The 21,384-nt window shown below is 36.1% G+C and overlaps 1 protein-coding gene and 1 long non-coding RNA gene across 4 annotated transcripts in view; one reads left to right on the forward strand and one right to left on the reverse strand.

The window, feature by feature from the left end:
• DAPK1 (death associated protein kinase 1) overlaps positions 1 to 21,384 on the reverse strand; it is an 82,623-nt gene that overhangs the window by 20,517 nt on the left and 40,722 nt on the right. For 2 of the 3 annotated variants that reach the window (XM_081315743.1, XM_081315742.1), the window contains exons 9-18: positions 17,262 to 17,307; positions 16,713 to 16,802; positions 16,084 to 16,176; positions 13,203 to 13,322; positions 12,717 to 12,815; positions 12,193 to 12,291; positions 11,599 to 11,697; positions 10,412 to 10,609; positions 9,280 to 9,477; positions 4,391 to 4,489 (exon numbers count right to left, since the gene is read on the reverse strand). In XM_081315743.1, coding sequence (XP_081171869.1) covers positions 4,391 to 4,489; positions 9,280 to 9,477; positions 10,412 to 10,609; positions 11,599 to 11,697; positions 12,193 to 12,291; positions 12,717 to 12,815; positions 13,203 to 13,322; positions 16,084 to 16,176; positions 16,713 to 16,802; positions 17,262 to 17,307 — 1,141 coding nt within the window. The remainder of the gene's footprint in view (positions 1 to 4,390; positions 4,490 to 9,279; positions 9,478 to 10,411; positions 10,610 to 11,598; positions 11,698 to 12,192; positions 12,292 to 12,716; positions 12,816 to 13,202; positions 13,323 to 16,083; positions 16,177 to 16,712; positions 16,803 to 17,261; positions 17,308 to 21,384) is intronic. The other variant, XM_081315744.1, reaches the window with a different exon arrangement.
• On the forward strand, positions 35 to 12,113 carry LOC308661038. The gene is made up of 3 exons (XR_014024874.1): positions 35 to 381; positions 9,353 to 9,495; positions 11,616 to 12,113. It is a non-coding gene; the product is annotated as an uncharacterized lncRNA (long non-coding RNA).

The raw sequence follows: 21,384 nt of genomic DNA on the forward strand, positions 1-21,384 counted from the left end.
CCCGCACATGCGTGCTAGTCGTTTCCAACTCTAGGGGCCGGTGCTCATCTCCGTTTCAAAGCCGAAGAGCCAGCGCTTGTCCGAGGACGTCTCCGTGGTCATGTGGCCGGCATGACTAGACGCCAAAGGCGCACAGAACGCTGTTACCTTCCCACCGTAATGGTCCCTATTTTTCTACTTGCATTTTTACGTGCTTTCAAACTGCTAGGTTGGCAGAAGCTGGGACGAATAACAGGCACTCACTCTGTTACGCAGCACTCGGGATTCGACCCGCCAAACTGCCGACCTTCTGATCGACAAGCTCAGCGTCCTAACCCACTGAGCCACCGCGTCCCTTTTTATATGAAGAAGTACCACCGCTCTACTGATAGTATGAAAATGGTAAGAAAATAAACTTTCAGAAAGAAACAGATTAGAAGATATCGTGTATGGAATCTTAAATGCATTTAACATAAAAATTAGCTTGTCATCCTTACAATTATTTGATATTTGATGTTTAAAATTTAGCATCTTAAAGCAACATTCTACTTTTTTAAAGTGCTTTTATTTTTCTTTCTTATGAGCAATACAAAAATGCTTTAGAAGATGGTGAAGCCAATATATTTTTACTAATCTAATAGGAAGCAAGGTATTGAAAATTGTGTCTAAATTATACAAGAAGCAAAATATTTTATTATTTATTTTATTATTTATTTTATTATTTTATTTATTTAAATAATCCAATGCGTTTATTAAAGACCACTCCTGTTCCATCATATCTGGAGGAGCAGACTCTGGCTGCAGCCAATTAAAGAATGCTAAGAAAAGCTTGTCTTTTCAGTTGTGGCATCAAACCTCTGAAAAACCTTATCACCTGAAAATTCTTGGCCCAACCAGAATAATTTTCATCAATCAATCAATCAATCAATCATAAATAAGTAAATGGCTTTGAGACATTTCTTTAATTGGGTTCTCTTTATCTAGTTTTAGGACTTTTGTGGAAAACAGATAATGTTTTAGATCATTCTTATGCAGAAATGTTTAACATTCAAAAGGGTTCACAGACTTATAAGTACCCCCGTAAACTCTTGTGTCACTCCTGATTTTCTTTGCTCATCTCTCCCATGAACATCTCCCGTCCCCACCACTAGGAAGCAGCAAAGAAAAACTTGATGGACAAGGATATTCCTACAGAAGTCTTAATTAGACTTATGACTCAGCTATGCTAATGGTACTGAAGCCAAACATGCATCATAGCAGTATCACTTAGCAATTCTTGCCTTACAAGCATCGATCTAAGCAATGATTAGAATACAGGCATCAGCTCTGTAAGGATATCACTGGTGCTGAAGTTTTCAGCTGAATATTTAGTAGCTGAAAATGGTGTATTAATTATTTTTTTGTTCTACAGACAGATTTAACAAAGAGATGCACTGATTGCTCCCATTGTCCCCATAGATATAAGCAGAATATTAGAATGAAATGTTCAGGTGTATTATAGCTTCTGCCAACCTAGCAGTTCGAAAGCACATAAAAATGCAAGTAGAAAAATAGGGACCACTACGGTGGGAAGGTAACAGCGTTCCGTGTGCCTTTGGCGCCTAGTCATGCCGGCCACATGACCACGGAGACATCCTCGGATGAGCGCTGGCTCTTCGGCTTTGAAACGGAGATGAGCACCGGCCCCTAGAGTTGGAAACGACTAGCACGCACGTGCGGGGGAACCTTTACCTTTACCTTTTACTAATTCATATTTTCAAATTGTTGTAACCTACTCTATATGTTTTGAGAAATAAATATTAGAAGAGTTAAAAAGTATTTATATTTCATGGCAACAACATAAAATAGAATGCTCCATCCTGCCCAGCCTAAATTAATATTTTTATGTGAATTAATAAATGTCAAAATATTTCTGACTAGAAATACAAATCAGCATAGGGACCTAAAAATCATTTCCTCACAACATTATCTGAAGCTTAGCAGTATTCTGACATTTTAGAGCTTTTATTTCAAGGAGGATCTGGCGGGGTTTTTTTAGCAAGAGGAAGTTATTTTACTTGCAGAATCTAGAGCTTGGAAAAATTTATATTTATTTTTAACCCTCTATATCTTTGCAAAGAATAATTAGATCAACAAAAGTAACATAAGCGATAGCTAAAAATACACACATGCAAATAAGGATCTAAATTTCCTATTTTGGCTGGCACAAACATAAGAACAGAAATGACCAGATGAAAATGTTATTCAAAATGCAAGAATTGTGTACAATGTAACATTCATTTAGGCCTAATGCATTACAGATTAGTGGTTACCATTCTTGATATTAAAAAGGTAAAGGTTCCCCCGCACAGCTGGGACGAGTAACAGGAGCTCAGTCTGTTACGCAGTACTCGGGATTCGACCCACCAAACTGCCGACCTTCTGATCGACAAGCTCAGCGTAATCACTTTTTTCTCCAACTCCAATGTCTTTTTCCCCCCTAACCTTAGCTTTATTTTGTCCATATTTTGCTTTTTGGTGATAATGTTTACAAACACCATAGAATTCTATAATTCAATATTTTCTGAGTGATTATGTGCCATTAAGTTGGTGTCAACTCTTAGCGACCACATAGATTTTCTCCATGAAGACCTGTCCCTAGCCTGGTCCTTGGTGCACCGATTGCCATGGTATCTGAGTTTATCCACCTTGCTGCTGATTATCCATTTCTTCTACTTCCTTCCACATTTCCCACCATTACAGATTTATCAGAGGAGCCTGCTCTTGAAAACTTTGGGTTGATTTTGTTAATTTCCGTTTGTTGTTTTCTTGGCTATCTTTGGTATTTTCAGGAATCTTCCAAGATCAGAAGCATCAATGCTCTATCTGGCTTTTTCAAAACTGACATTCCCTTCCATAAGTGTCATAGGCAATACCATTGTCTGCACTATTCTGATCTGCGTAGGTATAAAAGCATCTCAGCATATTTTTTTCCAAAGCCTTCATGACTACTCTATAAAGTGCTAGTCTATGGTCTATTTCTTGAGCATATTGTTGATGGCTGATCCTAAAAGGCAGAAGCTATTTACCACTTCAATCATAAGACTGGTTGTTGTACCATTTGGTCTTTATAGTCAGACTTAGTCTTTTTTTCACTGTGCTCCTTCACTTTATTATAATTATATTTATTTGTGGGGGGGGGACAGTACTTTCTAGAAGTTACTTATTGGAGAGTGATGGAAGATGACTCTTTAGTAAACACATACATACATACACACACGTGGATATAAAATTCCGTATCTTGATTTGTTTATGCAATATTGTTCTGCATTTCAGTTGACATAAATGGATCAAGTTAATAATTGCTTACTGTTAGTTTTATAATAGTAAAATGTCTCTATATTGTCAGAAGTACCTTGCTATGGCTACAAATGTAGAAAAAAGAATGTGATCCTAAGTTGCATTAACAGAGGGATTCAATCAAAATCACGTGAGGTACTAATACCACTCTAGTATAAAGCCTTAGTAAGACCACAACTAGAATACTGCAAACAATTTTGGTCTCCACACCATAAGAAAGATGTTGAGACTCTGGAGAGAGTGCAGAGAAGAGCAACAAGGACGATTAAGGGACTGGAAGCTAAAACATATGAAGAACGGTTACAGGAACTGGGCATGGCTAGTCTAGTGAAGAGAAGGACCATGGGAGACATTATAGCAGTGTTCCAATATTTGAGAGGCTGTCACAGAGAGGAGGGGACCAACCTATTTTCCAAAACACCTGAAGGCCAGACAAGGAATAATGGATGGAAACTGATCAAGGAGAGATTCAACCTGGAAATAAGGAGAAATTTCCTGACAGTAAGAACAATCAACCAGTGGAACAGACTGCCTTCAGATGTTGTTGGCGCTTCATCACTGGAGGCTTTCAAGAAGAAACTGGACTGCCATCTGTCAGAAATGTTATAGGGACTCTGGCTTGGGCAGGGGGCTAGACTAGATGAATAATTCTGTTATTCTATTCTACATCCAAGGCCACTGAGTTCTTTACATCTGTGACATATTATTACCATATATTTAGAATGTGAAACTCTTCCTGGTGTTGGGAACATTTTCACAATGCATATCTATTTATACTATTGTTTCTGGCCACAAAGTGACCCTTGGAAATTCTTAGCCGGATTCAATACAGTTAAACTTAAACTTATTGATGCATATGCATGTAGCTTATAGTTTCCCTGCCAATTCAAAACTGTCAGAGCCAGATATTCTATATAAACAAAGAACAAACCCCTCACTCACCTGCACTGATGTTACCTAGTTGGGTAATGAACCATCTGCAAACAAACAACCAAACTCAGGTAGTTCTAAGGACTCCACTGTTTTTAATAGAAAACTGCTAATAAGCAGAAAACAAATAGGTCATACTTACAGATGTTAAAGCCTCCACATTAGCCCCGCTAAGACAGAGGTACCGGACCACATCAAGGATTCCATTATTTGCAGCCAGATGTAAAGGAGTTCGCCCATACTATAAAAGAAACACAGTGTTTTTGCTAAATAATAAAACTGGTAAATCTACAAATTCATTTCGTGGTCAGTTGGCAAAGGAAAATATGCCCTCAGTAGAACAGTTTAAATACATCAAGCAACTTACAATGAGAAAAGTCCCATAAAATGCCCATTTTACAGGAATAAATCATATAAGAGCATAACAACAACAGGACAGCTGGTCATCTCAGATGCACATTTGATTTTCATTTCTTCTGGGCCAAGTGAGCAAACTTTACTTACAGTACATTACAAATTAAAAATTAATTTTAAATTTTCATGCACTGCTATATCCTTGCACTTAAAAATGTTATGAACTTCCATCTTTACAATTCAGATGACGGCAATTCTTTAGAGCTGTCCAGTCCCATATATGTACTACTTTAATTTCAGCAATACAGACAACTCCCACAAAGTGCACAGATTTATTGAGCCAAGCATAAAGTGTTCCAAGATATATTTGTAGCATACAAAGAGCTTTCAATTTATTTTGAGCTTAGCCTTGCCTACTAATCTGAAGTGAAACAGGACAAAGGTAATTTCCTTATAGTAAAAAACAAAAACAAAAAACCACAAACTCAAAATAGGTCCATGATCAGCTAGTGAATTATGACAAATAAGTAAATATTAGGTTAAATCATTATATGAGAGGGGAAACAAGGGAATTTCCATTTTATGTTTTAATCTTTGTTGTGGTGAGGAAGAATTCTGCTGTTCAATTATAGCAGAAATTCCAGGAATTTGGAATTTTTGTCAATAGTTTTATTCTGTACTGATGACTTTACACCAACTGAACATTAGGAAGTAAGATGAATTTATCAGTTAAATATAAATCAGTAGGTAGTAGGAAAAACTGTCAAATGGATTAATCTCCTGACAATTTATGAATTTGTGGAATTAGAATACTAGCAGGAAGATGATATATAATCAAAAGTCTACTTTTCTTATATTCCCTTAGGAAGGAAGAAAAACATCACCCTTTCTCTGGATCCCCTTCTCAATTATATTGCAATATAATTCTGAGATTTTAGACTGATAACCATCTAATCTTGAACAATAAAATAATGCTTACTGTCCAGAAGAGAAAACTATGAAATGGGTATAAAAGGAACGTACTGTCTCTTCTACCGATTTTACAAAGCCGGGAAAACATGTGCATTTTTTTTCTTTCAAAATTTTTAGCTTGTTCATAAAAGATTAAAATACAAAACATCAAAATATTAAAAAAAACAAAAGAAAAAACAACAAAAGACATTAATAAAAAAGTGTCTTAAAAATTACTAAAACACATATACATTTAACGTCCTCCCTAGCTGAATGCTAATTATTATAATGTAACAATATTAGTTTCCCATCCCTTGCGAAAAAGGCCAATAAAATTCAGTGTTGAACTAAATCTACTCGCAAACAGCCTGTCATTTATAAACTATATTAATAACACAACAGTTAACAGTAAAAGCAATAATAATGAACTTATTATGTTAAGAATATACCGGTAAGAATAATAAAAAATTGTAAACAATAAGAAAAAGACAAGGTTAAAAGTGCAAAACCCTCTGTTAACAAACTGTTATTGTAATCAACTGGTAGAAAATTTACCATGGCTTCAATCCTGAATCATCCCAAATATTAATCCTAATCGATACTGGATCATTGATTGATATTAATCCATATTTGCTTCTTTATACCATCTCTTATAATTGCTGATTTATTAGATACAATAAGTCAAGTGTCCAAAACCAATCTATCTTCCCCCCAAAAAACCAGATAAAATCATTCCTCAAATAGATATATGAAGTCCATTTCCCATTCTCCATCAAATCCGCTAAAAAAAAAAAGCCATTTATTCACCCCAAAAGTTGGATCTATATATGTGGGGCTTAGAATACAATACTTCTCTCAGACATTGAGACTTTCCTATTTTTGGTAGTTATCTATCTCTTAATATTTTTTAAAATTATACTTAATACACTAAAAGAAGTGAATTCTTTCTACAGAAATCTAAAAAAGTAAAAATATAAAATAAAATATTGAACCATACGAACAGAAACACTCCTGACAAGTAGTAATACTTTTAGCATTTTTATTTTTCAAAGACAATTTCTGTCTAAATTTCTGGTCCTGCAAGGAGACCTCGTTTTATAAGATAACTAGGGAATTCCTCTGGAACAGGTTTTGGGAATGCCCAGAATAGAGTAGAATGTTTCTTGATTTCATTTCATATTTTAGATAATACTTTGAAATAGGTTTAAGATAAATCATCAGATAATAATCCACTTGGCCCATAGTAAGAAAAATAAGAATCTGCTAAGAATTTTATGTGTTTTTCAGATGTAACAGCCACAGAAAAAAAAGATAATGCAATTATATACTATCTAAGTTTCTATGGGTTTTATGTTTTATTCTATCTCAAAGCATTTGGTTGCTTCATTTGTGCTAATGTTATTCTCAGAAGAAGTTGAATAAAAGCAACTACAAGCCAACCTTTATTTGGAAACATCTATCTCCCTTTGGAAGCAATTCCAAATTCCTTCCATGCACTTCTCCCCCCAAAATTTTTGTGCCAAATCCTCTGGACCAAACAAAGATAAGATAATTGAAATAACAAAAGCTGGATTGTTTGCTCTTAATTCTGCTTTACTGATAAACAGTTTCTAGCATGGCTCTGGTTTTAATTGCTCAATCAGTCAAGATTAAACTAATACAAGATGACAGAGGGCTCATTTACATAAACTTTTTAGGTGGCAGCTGGTGACATTTACACTCAAAAATGATTCAAACATATGTTTTCACGGGATCAGCTAAAAATCCAACATTTTCATTTTGAAGTTTTAGCACAGAAGGTCACAGGGTTTTATTTTAGATGACAAAACTGTACTGCAATTCTACTTAATTCCCTAAATTTCAAAAATGTTCCTTAATGCTAGCACTCTTGAAATCAACTGGTTTTTTTGGCAACTAAAATGTTTCATTATTCAGATGTCGTTCATTATACAGTAGTAGACATCCAAATCTGTCTTGTTTTTTTCATCATCAACACCATTTGAAAATAATTCTATAAGGAAATCCAAACAATCAAGATAGTTATTTAGATTTTATTATTTTTTCATATTTCATGTAATTTACTAACCCATTTCCACAAAGCAAGTATACGAGGTATTGAGCTTTTAAATATCATTACTAGAAGAACAACAGACATTTTTGCATTACAGTTAATACTAATTTTTGAAGGTCTACTGAAAGGAGAATTATTATCTGACAGCTGTTTGTGATTAATTAAATGAGAAAAAAGAGGGGGAAAAAACAAAATTTGTCAGAGGGATCTCCTCTCTAACTCTTTCTGATTTATAAAACATAATCATTGTTCTGTCCTTTATCATCCATAAACTTTTTTTTTTTTAATTCCATTTATATCCCGCCCTTCTCCGAAGACTCAGGGCGGCTTACAAGCTTAGCAGTAGCCTTCATTCTATGTATATGCCTGCTTATTAGGGCTTTCATACACCCCCCAGCGGCATTATTACAAAGTCAGCTTAATTGCCCCCAACAATCTGGGTCCTCATTTTACCTACCTCGGAAGGATGGAAGGCTGAGTCAACCTTGAGCCTGGTGGGATGCGAACCTGCACTAATTGCAGGCAGCTGGTGTTACTTAGGGAGGCATTAGCCCACTGCTCCACCAAGGCTCTTATCATGAGTCCTAAACCTATTGAGGTTGTTTGTGTCTCCCAATAAAATTCCTTATACGCCCCTATGAAACGATTGTAGACCCTTCACCCCAGAGTCCCTTTAATCTTATCTTCTTGCTTATGATTTGTGTTGTCCTTACAGACAAGAAACGGAGACTGTGGAAAACGAAAATATTGGCTATTGTTTTTCTGTGAAAGATTTAGGCCCAGGTGAATTAAATCAGGCCACATGGAAAAAGTATTGAACCAAAGTCTGTGCTATGTTCAGTTTTACAATCTGAAGGAACTAATTGTAATCTAAACTGCAATTGTATTTTACTTAACATGATTTTGCTAAGCTTGCTTGTTTCAAATACATTTAGAACACAAGGACTGGAATTGTGAGAAATGGGGAACTGAAAGTAGTTGATAGGTGCAGGTTCAGATGTACATGGGTATAAGGAGAGTTATGATCAGCAGAAAGTCTGCAGAAAGTGCAAGGTTGCTGACCATCTGTCTACGGTTTTAGGATGGGAAAGTGTATAAGTGCATGTGCTTCCCCTTCCCGTAAACATTGATTTACTTAGAGCAGTTGCCTCCTTATTCCACCTGCTACACAGAATGGGACAGCTTGATAATTAGGTTGAGAGAAATGTTCATCTACCTGCTATTGAAAAATATGACTGAATAACTAACTTGGAAATACAGACGTATACTAATTATATTTAATCAGTCCTATAGCTTACACTGCATAATAATTGCTTATTTGGACAATGGCACAGAAGAGATACCTATGCAAGATAATACAGCTTCAAAAGTTCAAAACCAAATAAATTGTTAATAGTTACAAAAAAGGACAGAAAGCAGTTTTCATTAGGAAAGCTAGTAAACAGATGCCAATGGCACCATACAGTACAATATTTATTCTCCTACTGGCTCTAGTGGCCGTAGGGAAAGATCCCTCTATGTCCTTAAAACATAGCTATTGCACAAAAATTAAATCCTGTATTTTTCCCAAATATAAATGTAGTTCACTAAAAAAAGGTATTTTAATGTACACTCATGATAAATACTTATAGGATTAGATTTATTATTTTTATTACCTTGTTTGTCATATCGATGTTACAGTTTGCTTCACAGAGTGCCATTACAATGGGGACATTTCCATCTTTGCAGGCTACGTGAAGAGGAGTGTTACCATGTCTATCTTGAAAATCTATAGAACAACACCGACTAATCAGCATTTTTACTACCTCCATCTGACATCTTCGTACAGCAAGGTGAAGGGCTATGTGTCCATCCTAAAATAATAAACACAGGTAATTATTTCTTCTGCTGCAAACAAAATTTCTATGAATATATATATAAAATCTCCAGACCTATTATGGCAATACCCGTCGTATGTAGATATAGATATGGAATATGTTAGATGCCTACGGTATGGATAAATTCTACATGAAATGGGTTTTCCCCCCCTTTTTAATTCAATAATCACGTATTTCAAGAAATCTAATTTTCAAGAAAAAAATGGGCATCCTTTCCAGAATTACCATATTTATGCAAAAATAAGGTACATTTTCTTTCCCAATTAACTGTTTAAAAATGTGTGTGTGTGTTTGTTATTTTACATCGGCTCAGTACATGGTAATAAAAGATACTGATAAATGCAAGCAAATGGGCAGGATGTTCAATAAAAGGAAGTATTTGAAATTAAGGCAAATGAGTAGGAGGAATTGCCATCACTTTGGGAGGAACCTCCTCTAGTTGGCTCTGCAGGGGAATGCTTGCAATGGAGCTCTCCTACAGAGCCTCTCCCCATAAATGAGCTAGTGTACAAAAAGTGAGAGATACCTCTTAAAGTTACTTGTTTTTCTACTTAGTTTGAAAAAATCCTTTAGACAACTATACAAAGTATATAGTAGCAAAAAGGGATCATTCAGGCTGAATAAGGAAATCTAATATAAGGGAAGGATACTGAACAATAAAGGCGACTGAAATAGTCAACCGTGAAGTCAAATAACAACTGAGTTAATCGCTACACAGTGCTGAGATCTCATAAAAATAACTGCATTTACAACAAAGAGTGCTTATGAGTGTATTTAGTTTTTAAAGAATATCTTTATTTAATAATAAATATTGAATGCTATATCCAAAGAATTATTAAAGAACATAACACAGAAAGCTTTGTATTATTTAAAAGCCTGTTAAATGTTTCTCATTCAACCATAAACTAACCTTGTCAGTTGCATCAAGGTCAGCGCCATGTTCTGCCAAACATTCCACAATATCATGGTAACCTCTAGCTGAAGCTGTCAGAAGTGGAGTTTCCCCTTCTTTATTTTTAATGTTCACGTTACAGCCTGCCGTACAAAGTGCTTTGGTAACAAGAAAATAGCCATGCCAAGCAGCACAGTGCAAAGGAGTTTCTTCTTCCTATAAAGTAATTTTGAAGGACTTAAATTAATAAAGTTATGTCTCACATCCTTTTTGCTTTACCACTATTTAAAACGTCACTGTAAATTTTGACTCAATAAATAAGTATATTCCATGTCATTATTTATTCATGTTTCATGTGCTATCCTATAAATGTAGGATATGAAGCAATCTTCCAATATCTAAGGGGCTGTCACAAAGAAGATGGGGTCAACCTACTCTCCAAAGCACCTTAACACAGGAAAGGAAGTAACAGATGTAAACTTATCAAGGAGAGATGTAACCTAGAATTAAGGAGAAATTTCCTGACAGTAAGAATAGTTAAGTCAGTGGAATGGCTTGCCTCCATAAGTTGTGGGTGCTCCATCACTGGAATTTTAAAAAGAGATTTGTCTGGAATGGTATGAGGTCTCCTGCTTGAGCATGGGGCTGGAACAGAAGACTTCCAAGGTCCCTTCTAACTCTGTTATTCTGTTATTAAAATCTAACCCTACAGTTCCAGATGTTATAGGAGCCTTCCCTACATTAATGTTCTATCACTTGAATAAATGTCCAGCATGGTACAGAGTTTCAGAGGTTGTACTAGTACTCAGTAGGCCCAGGTTTAAGTCTCTCCTCAGCCAGGGAAACTCAGTGTGTGATTTGGGATCACCATGCACTTTCAATTCAACCTATACCATACTCTTGTGGGGAAAAACAAAGCAAAACTATCAGTAGTTCCAGCTCATATGTTCACAATGAATTTCTCTCTCTCTCTTTCTCTCTCTCTCTCTCTCTCTCTCTCACACACACACACACACACACACACAGAGAGAGAGAGAGAGAGAGAGAGAGAGAGAGAGAGAGAGAGGAGAAAAGACAAAGACAGCTTTTTATATTTCTGAACTTATTAACATATTTTAAATAAAAAACACTTCACAACTATATTTGCTTTTCAGAAGCTACTCTCACTTTACACAAATATGTGTAAATAAATCTTCATTACTTACTTTATCTTGAAAATTAGGATTCGATCCAATGCTACAGAGATAATGAACTACCTCAACATGACCATATCGAGAAGCCACATGGAGTGCAGTTTCTCCAGACTGTATTAGAAGACAACCACATGCAAATATTATTTCTTATACCAGACTGTTGAAAATTCCTACATTATGACTGCATTGACATGAAACAATTTCCAATGATTAACTCCACTAATTTAATTTTCTTCATTTGCATAACTCACTGGGAAAAATATGAATTGCACAACATGCTTGACAAAATATGGTTGTATTTTATGGTTAAGTGTAATATGGAAAAACAGCTCATGAGTTCCACTACGTCTTCCTGCACAGGTAAAAAACTAGATATGTGGGAATAGTAAAGAAGATCCTTAAAGCATCTCTTCTCTATAGGTGGCTGAAACCCTTTTTCAAAATAATTTATTTTCTCTTCCTACTACTTTGGCTAATGTTCTATGAATAAACTAGATTTTTCATTACTTGCTCTCAAATTTGAAATGTGCCCACCTAGCAAAAATGTAGCTTATTAAAAATTAGAATATTTGGTGTCTTTTTCTAATTGAAAACAATTTTCCTTACCTTGTCTCTAACATCCAAAGGACATTTATTTGTATGGAGAAATTTCAGAGTTTCTATGTGACCATGCCGAGATGCCCAGTATATTGCATTGGATCCTGCCTGTGCAAAATATTTTATGGTAGTAATCAACAAAACCATACACTAATTTGAGCAATTTGTTGCATACATCCTTAGAATTATAATTTGATGTCAGATAGATACAGCTCATTAGTATTCGTGAATTGAAAACAAAGAACTTGGAAGACTGTAATTTGAATCTGAATGAACTAAAACGGGTCTTCAAATTTGGCTCTTTTATGACTTGTGGATTTCAACTCCCAGAATTCCTCAGCCAGCATGCCTGGCTGTGGAATTCTGGGAGTTGAAGTCCACAAGTCCTAAAAGGGCCACGTTTGAAGACCCCGAACTAAAACAATGTTCATAATCTACAATGATCTACAGATATTTAATCTCTATCCTTCCACACTACAGTATCAATATGTAATATGTTTTATTTTATTTGCAATGGCCAATTATTTTCCCACCTTATCTTGGACATCAACGCGGGCACCTCGCTTTAGAAATAACTGTAGCATTTGAATATTCCCACATCCAGAAGCAATCAGAAATGGTGGTGTTCCATGCTAGGTAAAAACAACAATGCAGAATTCTGTAAGGATTCTATATCAGTACAATTTAATTACAACACAATTCTATAGATTTAATAATGCTCAGTTTTGAACTTACATTATGCATTTTCTTATATATTTTGGTGATATTTCATACTGCTTGATTTATTTATTCTATTAAATTTGGGGAGGGGGAAAGTTAAGTAACAAAGATTTGATCACAGATTAATTGATGCAATGATGTATGCTTGGTGTTAAATACATTAACAGCACACTAGAAAATGATGCACATTTTCTCAAATATATTATAAAACATTCTGTTATCATATAGCAAATATAAACAAATCTTCTCTCCCAAATTTCTAATTAGTTGCTCAGTGTTTAAAAACAATTACAATATACCTTGTTTGGTTGATTGACATCATAATTGGTCAGAGACCCCAGAAGATGCTGAAGGCCAGGAACATTGTCATCATTGATAGCATGAATGATGGCCTTCATTACAAATGAATCTTCCTCATCCTCACAAATTAAGCAAAATGAAGCACAGAGTTGTAAATGGAGGGGGAATAGGAAATAAAAAAGATAATTAATTTGAGGGATAAGAACTCTTATAAGGATCAAACAAAACAAAATAAGGCCATAGCAATATATTGCAGTTCTGACAGGGTTACTACAGTATTCTTAATAGGAATTGTGCTGCTACACTATATGCACTAGAAGTGAGCATTTTCAAATGGCTCAATCTTGAAAGGAGCCCTTTGGTGTCACTGCAAACATCTAACATATGGCAACTTTGTTCTAATCTAAGGAGATTTTTACTTCCTTAAAAGTGTCCATCTTGCAAGTATAAAGAAGTAATGTATGAAGAAATATAATAAGGCTTAAGGCCAAACAGATTTATTTATGTTTCTTTTTTTTAATCTCATGTCTTTCATTTCTTTGGCTCAGAATTTTTAGTCCTTTTCTATATTTTGTATTTAGTATCTGTCTTGTTTTCTAAAACAGTTCAACATATGCTAGGAGTGAGCAGCAAAGATTTTGCAAAAGTAAAAAAAATATAATTTAAATGTTGCAGTCCTACAACAGTTTAGTAACTGAATTTAGTACCCCAGTAAGTAGAAATCACATTTACAATAATGAGAAAATCAGCAGATGAACAAAAAGAAAAAAAGATCACTCTGCAAAATTTCTTATATATTTTTTTCCTTTTCAAGAACAAATTTGTTCAGTACATATAGAAACCATTTGAGAAAATAAAGGTATCCAAATTATATGAGGTATATATTCCCTAGATTTATACATTTGAATAGAAGCCTCAGGAGGTCAATATAAATAAAGGCAATATACTCTGCTTTAAATTGTAACTATAACTGAATTATATATTTTCAAACCATCCTAATTGCTAAGGGATACAAAGAGATGAATTGACATGTTACATTCTTTCAGTATGTAAATTTTATGTAAAGAGGAATTCTAATTTTATAAAAGATTTTATCTAGTAGACCCTCTATTAGACTTGAAACAACCAATTCCTGGTTTTAACTTTCTATGGCTGGGGTCCCCAACACCCAGGCTGTGGCCTGTTTGGAATCGGGACCTGCTGGCAGCAGGCGTGTGCATGAAGCTCCCCTCGTGTGAGTAGCAGCCATCTTGCTCCCCTTGTACTATCTGTCTGCCTTCTGGGCCAGCAAGCCAGAAAGGTTGGGAACCACTGTTCTGTCTTCTATTGTTATAACTTCACTGTGAATTCTTTAAATTCTTATTCAGTTAAGACTTTTAAATGGTAGCATATCTGACTCATTTCACTAAAACTTCATACCAATTATCACAACTTGGTCCAGTGTAATAATGATAGGCTGCATTTAATTTAACCAGGAAAGAGATATAGGTAGTCTTCGACGTACAACCATTCCTTTTGTGACTTTTCAAAGTTACACCGAAAAAAGTGATTTATGACCGTTTTTCACACTTAAGACGATTGTAGCATCCTCATAGGCCACATGATCACAATTTGCACACTTGGCAACTGGCTTGTATTTGTGATGGTTGCAATGCCCTGGGGTCATGTGATTACCTTTTGCGAAGCAAAGTCAATGAGGAAGCCAGGTTCACTTAGCAACAGAAACTTTGGGCTCAGTTGTGATTGTAAGTCGAGGACTACTTGTATTTCTAATTTCTTTCTTAGGGCTGCTAACTTTAGTTTATCAAAGCTATAAATTGTTATGTACAAACAATGCATAAAATAATGATTGGAAATCCTATATGGGAGCTCAGACATATTAGCCTTTGTCCATAACAATATTTTTTAGGTTCAGACGAACTTCCAAGATTTCCGGCAACTTGGCCAGTTAAGTTGATAATAATAATAATGAAGTTGGAAGGAACCTTGGAGGTCATCTAGTCCAACCCCCTGCTCAGGCAGGAAACCCAATACCATTTCAGACAAATGGCTGTCCAGTCTCTTCTTAAAAACTTCCAGTGTTGGAGCATTCACCACTTCTGGAGGCAGGTTGTTCCACTGATTAATTGTTCTAACTGTCAGGAAGTTTCTCCTTAGTTCTAGGTTGCTTCTCTCCTTGGTTAGTTTCCATCTGTTGCTTCTTGTCCTGCCTTCAGGTGCTTTGGAGAATAGCTTGACTCCCTCTTCTTTGTGGCAACCCCTGAGATATTGTAACACTGCTATCATGTCCCCCCTCGTCCTTCTCTTCATTAGACTAGACATACCCAATTCCTCATATGTTTTAGCCTCCAGTCCCCTAATCATCTTTGTTGCTCTTCTCTGTACTCTTCTTTCTAGAGTCTCAACATCTTTTTTACATCATGGTGACCAAAACTGGATGCAGTATTCCAAGTGTGGCCTTACCAAGGCATTGTAAAGTGGTATTAACACTTCACGTGATCTTGATTCTATCCCTCTGTTAATGCAGCCTAGCACTGTGTTGGCTTTTTTGGCAGCTGCAGCACACTGCTGGCTCATATTTAAGTGATTGTCCACTAGGATTCCAAGATCCCTCTCACAGTCACTACTATTGTACAAGGTACCACCTATACTATACCTGTACATTTGGTTTTATGTTTATGTTTATGGTAGCTATAGTGCATACATTGCCAATTTGGAGATGGCTCCTTGATAGACATATCATTAATTTCTTAGTAATAATCCCTATGAGATCTGAAATTCAATTTATCAGTACAGTTAAATAAAATTGAATCCTGATTTGCATAAAACATTTTATCCAAAATTTCCTAAGGAAATTAGCAATCTTATGTGTTTACTTACCAGAGTATCATCACTTCTGGCCACACTCATGTTACTTCTGGACAAAAATGATCTTGATAATCTTTGGCATAATGATATTAGACGCACTGATTGCTTTTATTAAAAAAAAGAAACAAACATTCATTTCTCAGGAAATTTATGTCACATGAGATCTATCCTAGGAAAAGGACATATTAAAATATAGGTTTCTACATGCTAATTTGAATTTTTTGGCAATTCAAAAATTCAGTGAGAAGTATTTTAAAACAAATTCTTCAGTGTCAAAAATCGTGATCGTTATCTAGAGGTAGATGTTTCAATCTCATAGCCATTCTCATAGTAATTACATTCTTTGTGGTATGTTATTGCTTTTGAAATTTTTATGCATATCTTATCTTCACACCTTTGCTGCTTCCTTCTTCTTCTGAGTTATAGTGGAAGTATTGCACAGAAACCTACATTGCTAAGTTTAGTGAACAGATGATCCTGCACTATTACTAATTAAAAGCAAGAGACAGAAAATTGAATATTTATATTAAATTTAGCCACTGATCAATCTTTTAATATTTTTGTTATGATAGCACGCTCTTGTACATCTTACCCCAAAGACAAAGCTAAACTGCATTATCATAAATAATTATTAACCTTACTTTCCATTTTCTTCGTGCAGCAAACTTTTTGAATTTCTCCATATTTACTGCAGAGGCTTTTCTACTCAGGGCTTGCAGAGTATCTTTTGGCTGTGAGAAAATTAAAATAACACTTTGAAATGCTACTGTCATAGTCAAGGTTATCAAATGATACAGTCACGGTTCTCAGATTCACGTGTTAATTAAGTAGGTAATGGCACCACAAAATATTATAATCCTTAGTCCAAGGAGAAGAAGAATCAGGGCAGAATGTATTGCCCATCAACTACAGAATATCCATCAGCAGTTATTTTATGCAAGTGTACAGTAAGCATTGTACATTTTCTACTGGATTCTTTCCTCTTTGATAATACAGGGCAAATTGATTTGGTTCAAGGGTTAGAATAACTATTAAAAAAACACCAGATAGGAAGAAAACAATTGGGTTAGTGCCTTAGAGGAAGAAAGAAAATGCTTATACCTGTATGCCTCAAAAAGCAAACAAAAATACAAATAGGAGCTATAGGCAAACAGAATCAAACAATTTAATTTTATGTATTAGATGCTGACCTTGATCCATGGATGTTGCAAGCTGTCTTGAATAGTCATTCTCTTCCTTTTAAATGAGATACAAGTTAATTAAGCCAATAAAATTCTTATTCTATTTTCCTCACCTACCTATAATTTTACAACTGTAAATCAAGTGGGCAGAATTTAAAAGTTATCTTTAAAAGTCCCAGACTAGTATTTTCAACCTAGTAACTACAAACTCACTACATCAGCTCTAGCAACATCACACAGTAGCAATCCTGGTGCATTCTCCATGAAACTTTATTAAAACTCATCTGTTTAATATTAGAATGTGATAGGTAAAACAAATCATCATCATCATGTTAATTTAATGAAGTCCAGGACAATGAAGTGGCAAACATGTCACTGGTTTCAAAAGAAATAAAGCTTAAGTTTAGAAACTCAGATATTTCCAACTAGATTGCTGCAGAAGGCACTTGGATAATCATGCTTGAAGTATGCAATGCAGTTAGAAGGTCAATATACCAGTTGATAAATTGATGAAATTGTGTACAGGTACTCTTACATCCATTTGATTAGTGACTATTTGAAGTTACGATACTGAAAAAGTGATTTAAAACCAGTTATCACCTGACTGTTGCACCATCCTCATGGTCACATGATCAAAATTTGGATGCTTGGCAACTGGCATGTATTTATGACAGTTGCACTGTCCTTGGGTCATGTGATTGTCATTTGCAACCTTCCCAGCAGAAACTTTCGGCTCGATTATGTTGTAACTTGAGGATTATCTGTATTATACCCATAACCTCTACCCCGTAACTGGGGGTTTTCATGATGTTCCTTATTTGGCCTTAATGCTGCTGCTGCTGCTATATGCCAACTTGACTGAGAAGCATAATTTAAAGCATAAAATAAAAAAAATGATCATACCGGACTTCCGCTGGCGGCGCGGCGCTGAAGACAGCCTCCCCTGGCTGCCCGCGGCTCAGCTGTTTGTTTTTTTGCCTGAAACAGCGCCGATCAGCTGTTCGGGCGAAATTGAAGCCCCCTCCTCGGGAGAAGAGGAGGGGGTGAGGCCCCAGGTAGGGGTAGAGTTCTCCGAGGCCGCCTGAGCTTTGAGCTTGGGCGGCTGAAGGATCGAACTCCCCCGAAGCCTGGGTTGCTCCCAGCTGGCCGTCGTCTCTGCTCCGAACTTCCTGGAGCAGAGCCAGGCGTCTGCGAACCAGCCCTGCCTGATGAAAGGACTATGATTTAAAGGAGCAGGCAGAGCGGTACAAGAGGAAAAGGTGAAGAGGACTATTTTACTGTACTCTCTAACTTGTTGGACTTTTTAAACTTTAATTGAAAGTGCGTCATAATTGAGGATTAAAAGATGGCGGCTAAACCTCCCTCTAAAACTCTTCGGAGTGGAGGATCCTCGCCGGTGCAACAATCATCACTACAGGCATTGCACCCTCCTGAAGTGCTGACATCGAAGGATTTGCGAGATGCCTTGGATAAACATGCCCAGGTACTTTTGGAATCAATTAATCAATCAATTGCTGATAAATTTGCACAGATGGAGGAGAAATTGGAGAAATTTGAGGAAAGAATGGAAGAGAGGATGGAACAGAAGTACAGCGTGATGAAGGTAGACATTTTGACTTCAGTGCATAAAGTGGCGGAATGTGTGGAAGATTTAGATGAAAAAGTGGATGATTTGGCTCAAAGGAATGCTATACTAGAAGTAAAAGCACGGGAGAATGAAATTGAAAGAGGCAAGTTGGAAAGGGAGTTAAGCCATGCCCAACATTACCAGATGCAGTTTGCTGTCAGAATTAGAGGCTTAAAAGAGAATGTTAAAGAAGATTTAAAGCAGCTGATCTCTGAGGCTCTCGAAGGGGTATTGAACCAGCCAGCATCTGAAATAAGAGCAGCTATGGATAAAGTGTTTCGGGTGAATTCATGGATTGCCAGACAGAGAAAGTTGCCTAGAGATGTGGTGGTTTATTTTGCAAAAAGAGAAATTAGAGATCAAGTTATACAAGCTGCCTATGATGTTAAGGTTGTGATTGCTGAACAAGAAGTCTTGGTTTTAAAAGAAATTCCTCCAAGGATTTTAAGGGGAAGAAAGGACTATACATTTCTTGTGCAAGAGCTCAAGCAAAGAGATATAAGGTTCAGATGGGAGATTCCAGAGGGGCTGATGGTGATGTATGAAGGTAAAAGGTATAGGCTGACTACTGTGAAACAAGCACGTGATTTCTACAATAATGTCTTAAAAGCAACCTCATTAACGCTCTTGGAAGCTGGAAAGGGATCTGGAGAAGAAGAACAACAAGAGGAGGAAACAGAGGAAAATGGTGCTGGAGGAGATCAAGCTACAATCTCTTTGGATGATCCTAGAGAGCAAAGAGTGACGCGTGCTGCTTTAAAACGAGCAAAGAAAATAAAAGAACAAGATCAGCAAAAGTCTTCAGATTCTTCACATCGCATTCATAGCCAAGCTGTGGGAGGAGCACGGCCTAAAGTAACCAGTCCTATCAAAGCTGTGGTCCAAGAGCTTTTCGAGGATATACATGGCAACTAAATTTTTAACCTGGAATGTTAATGGACTAAACTCACCGCAGAAGAGGAAGAAAGTTTTTCAATATTTAAAACAATTTAAGATAGATGTTATATGCCTGCAAGAAACGCATATTAGAGTTTTGGATCAAAAGTATTTATTGAACTCGAGGCTGGGTACGCAATTTGTTGCTTCTGCAGAGAATAAGAAAAATGGAGTGGTTGTTTATGTTAAAAGTGCCTTAACAGCGGACCTAATTGAAGCAGATAAGCATGGAAGATATGTTATGATCGAGCTGTTGTTTGAAGGTAAAAAGACGCTTTTAGTTGGATTATATGCTCCAAATCAACAACAAGCTGACTTTTTTAGTTTACTTCATACAAAGCTTACCCAGTTGGATTATAAATCCTTTATTTTTATGGGGGACTGGAATGGAGTTATGGATGTACAGTTGGATAAGGCTGGAGCCTTTAAACGCATTCCAAGTCACGCTAGACTGCCTAAATCTTTTTTTGAAATGAAGGATGACCTGGAATTGCGAGATATTTGGCGTGAGAGACATTTGCGGGAGAAGGATTATACATTTTATTCTGATAGACACCAATCTTTTTCGAGGATTGATTTTATTTTGTTGACTAATGATCTTCTTTTGAGAACTAAAAAGGTGAAAATCTGCGCAAGAATTATCTCTGATCACAGTCCAGTGTGGTTGGAGATTGATAAGGAAAGAGGAGATAGACGCTCATGGCGCGTAAATGAGAATTTGTTTAGAAATCAGAGAAATGTGGAAGAATGCAAACAGCGGATGAAGGATTTTTTTGAGATGAATATGAATAAGGGTACCTCTATGGATATGGTTTGGGATGCTAGCAAGGCCTATATGAGAGGGGTGTTGATATATATGAATAATAGACATAGACGTGCAGTGGAAACTAGAAGGAAAGAACTGGAGAATGAAATAAAGGAAAAAGAAAAGGCTTTGATTTTGAACCCAGAGGAGGTGAAGATCAAGGAGGCTATTAGACTGTTACGAGGACAATTTGATAAATTAATGGCTGATCAAGTGGCGACCAATCTGCGGTTTGCTAGGCATAATACTTTTTGCAATGCTAATAAGCCAGGCAGATGGTTGGCTTATAGACTGAGGAAAAAACAAAGGGCATCTAATATAGATAAGATTGAGCATAAAGGAAGGGTTGTGTATCAACAGAATCTTATTAAGGATGCCTTTGTGGATTTTTATTCGAAATTATATACTAAAGAGGACATTAATGCAAAAGATATTGATACGTATTTGGAGAAGGCTAGCATCCCGGTTCTTACGCAAGTACAAAAAGAGGGGATTAACCAACTGATTACAGAAGAAGAAATTTTTACAGCTATTAAGGAACTGAAGGTGGATAAAGCACCAGGCACTGATGGCTTGACTGCGGCCTATTATAAAAACTTACAATTAGAGATGATAAAACCGTTAAAGGAACTGTTCCAGACAATCCAGAGGGGGGGAAAGGTGCCCCCGTCTTGGAGAACAGCTTTTATCTCTTTGATTCCGAAGGAAGACCAGGATGCTACTTTAGTTAAAAATTACAGACCGATATCGCTTTTAAATACAGA

Source organism: Vipera berus (assembly GCF_964194415.1).
Source record: "Vipera berus genome assembly, chromosome: 2".
NCBI classification, from domain to species: domain Eukaryota; kingdom Metazoa; phylum Chordata; class Lepidosauria; order Squamata; family Viperidae; genus Vipera; species Vipera berus.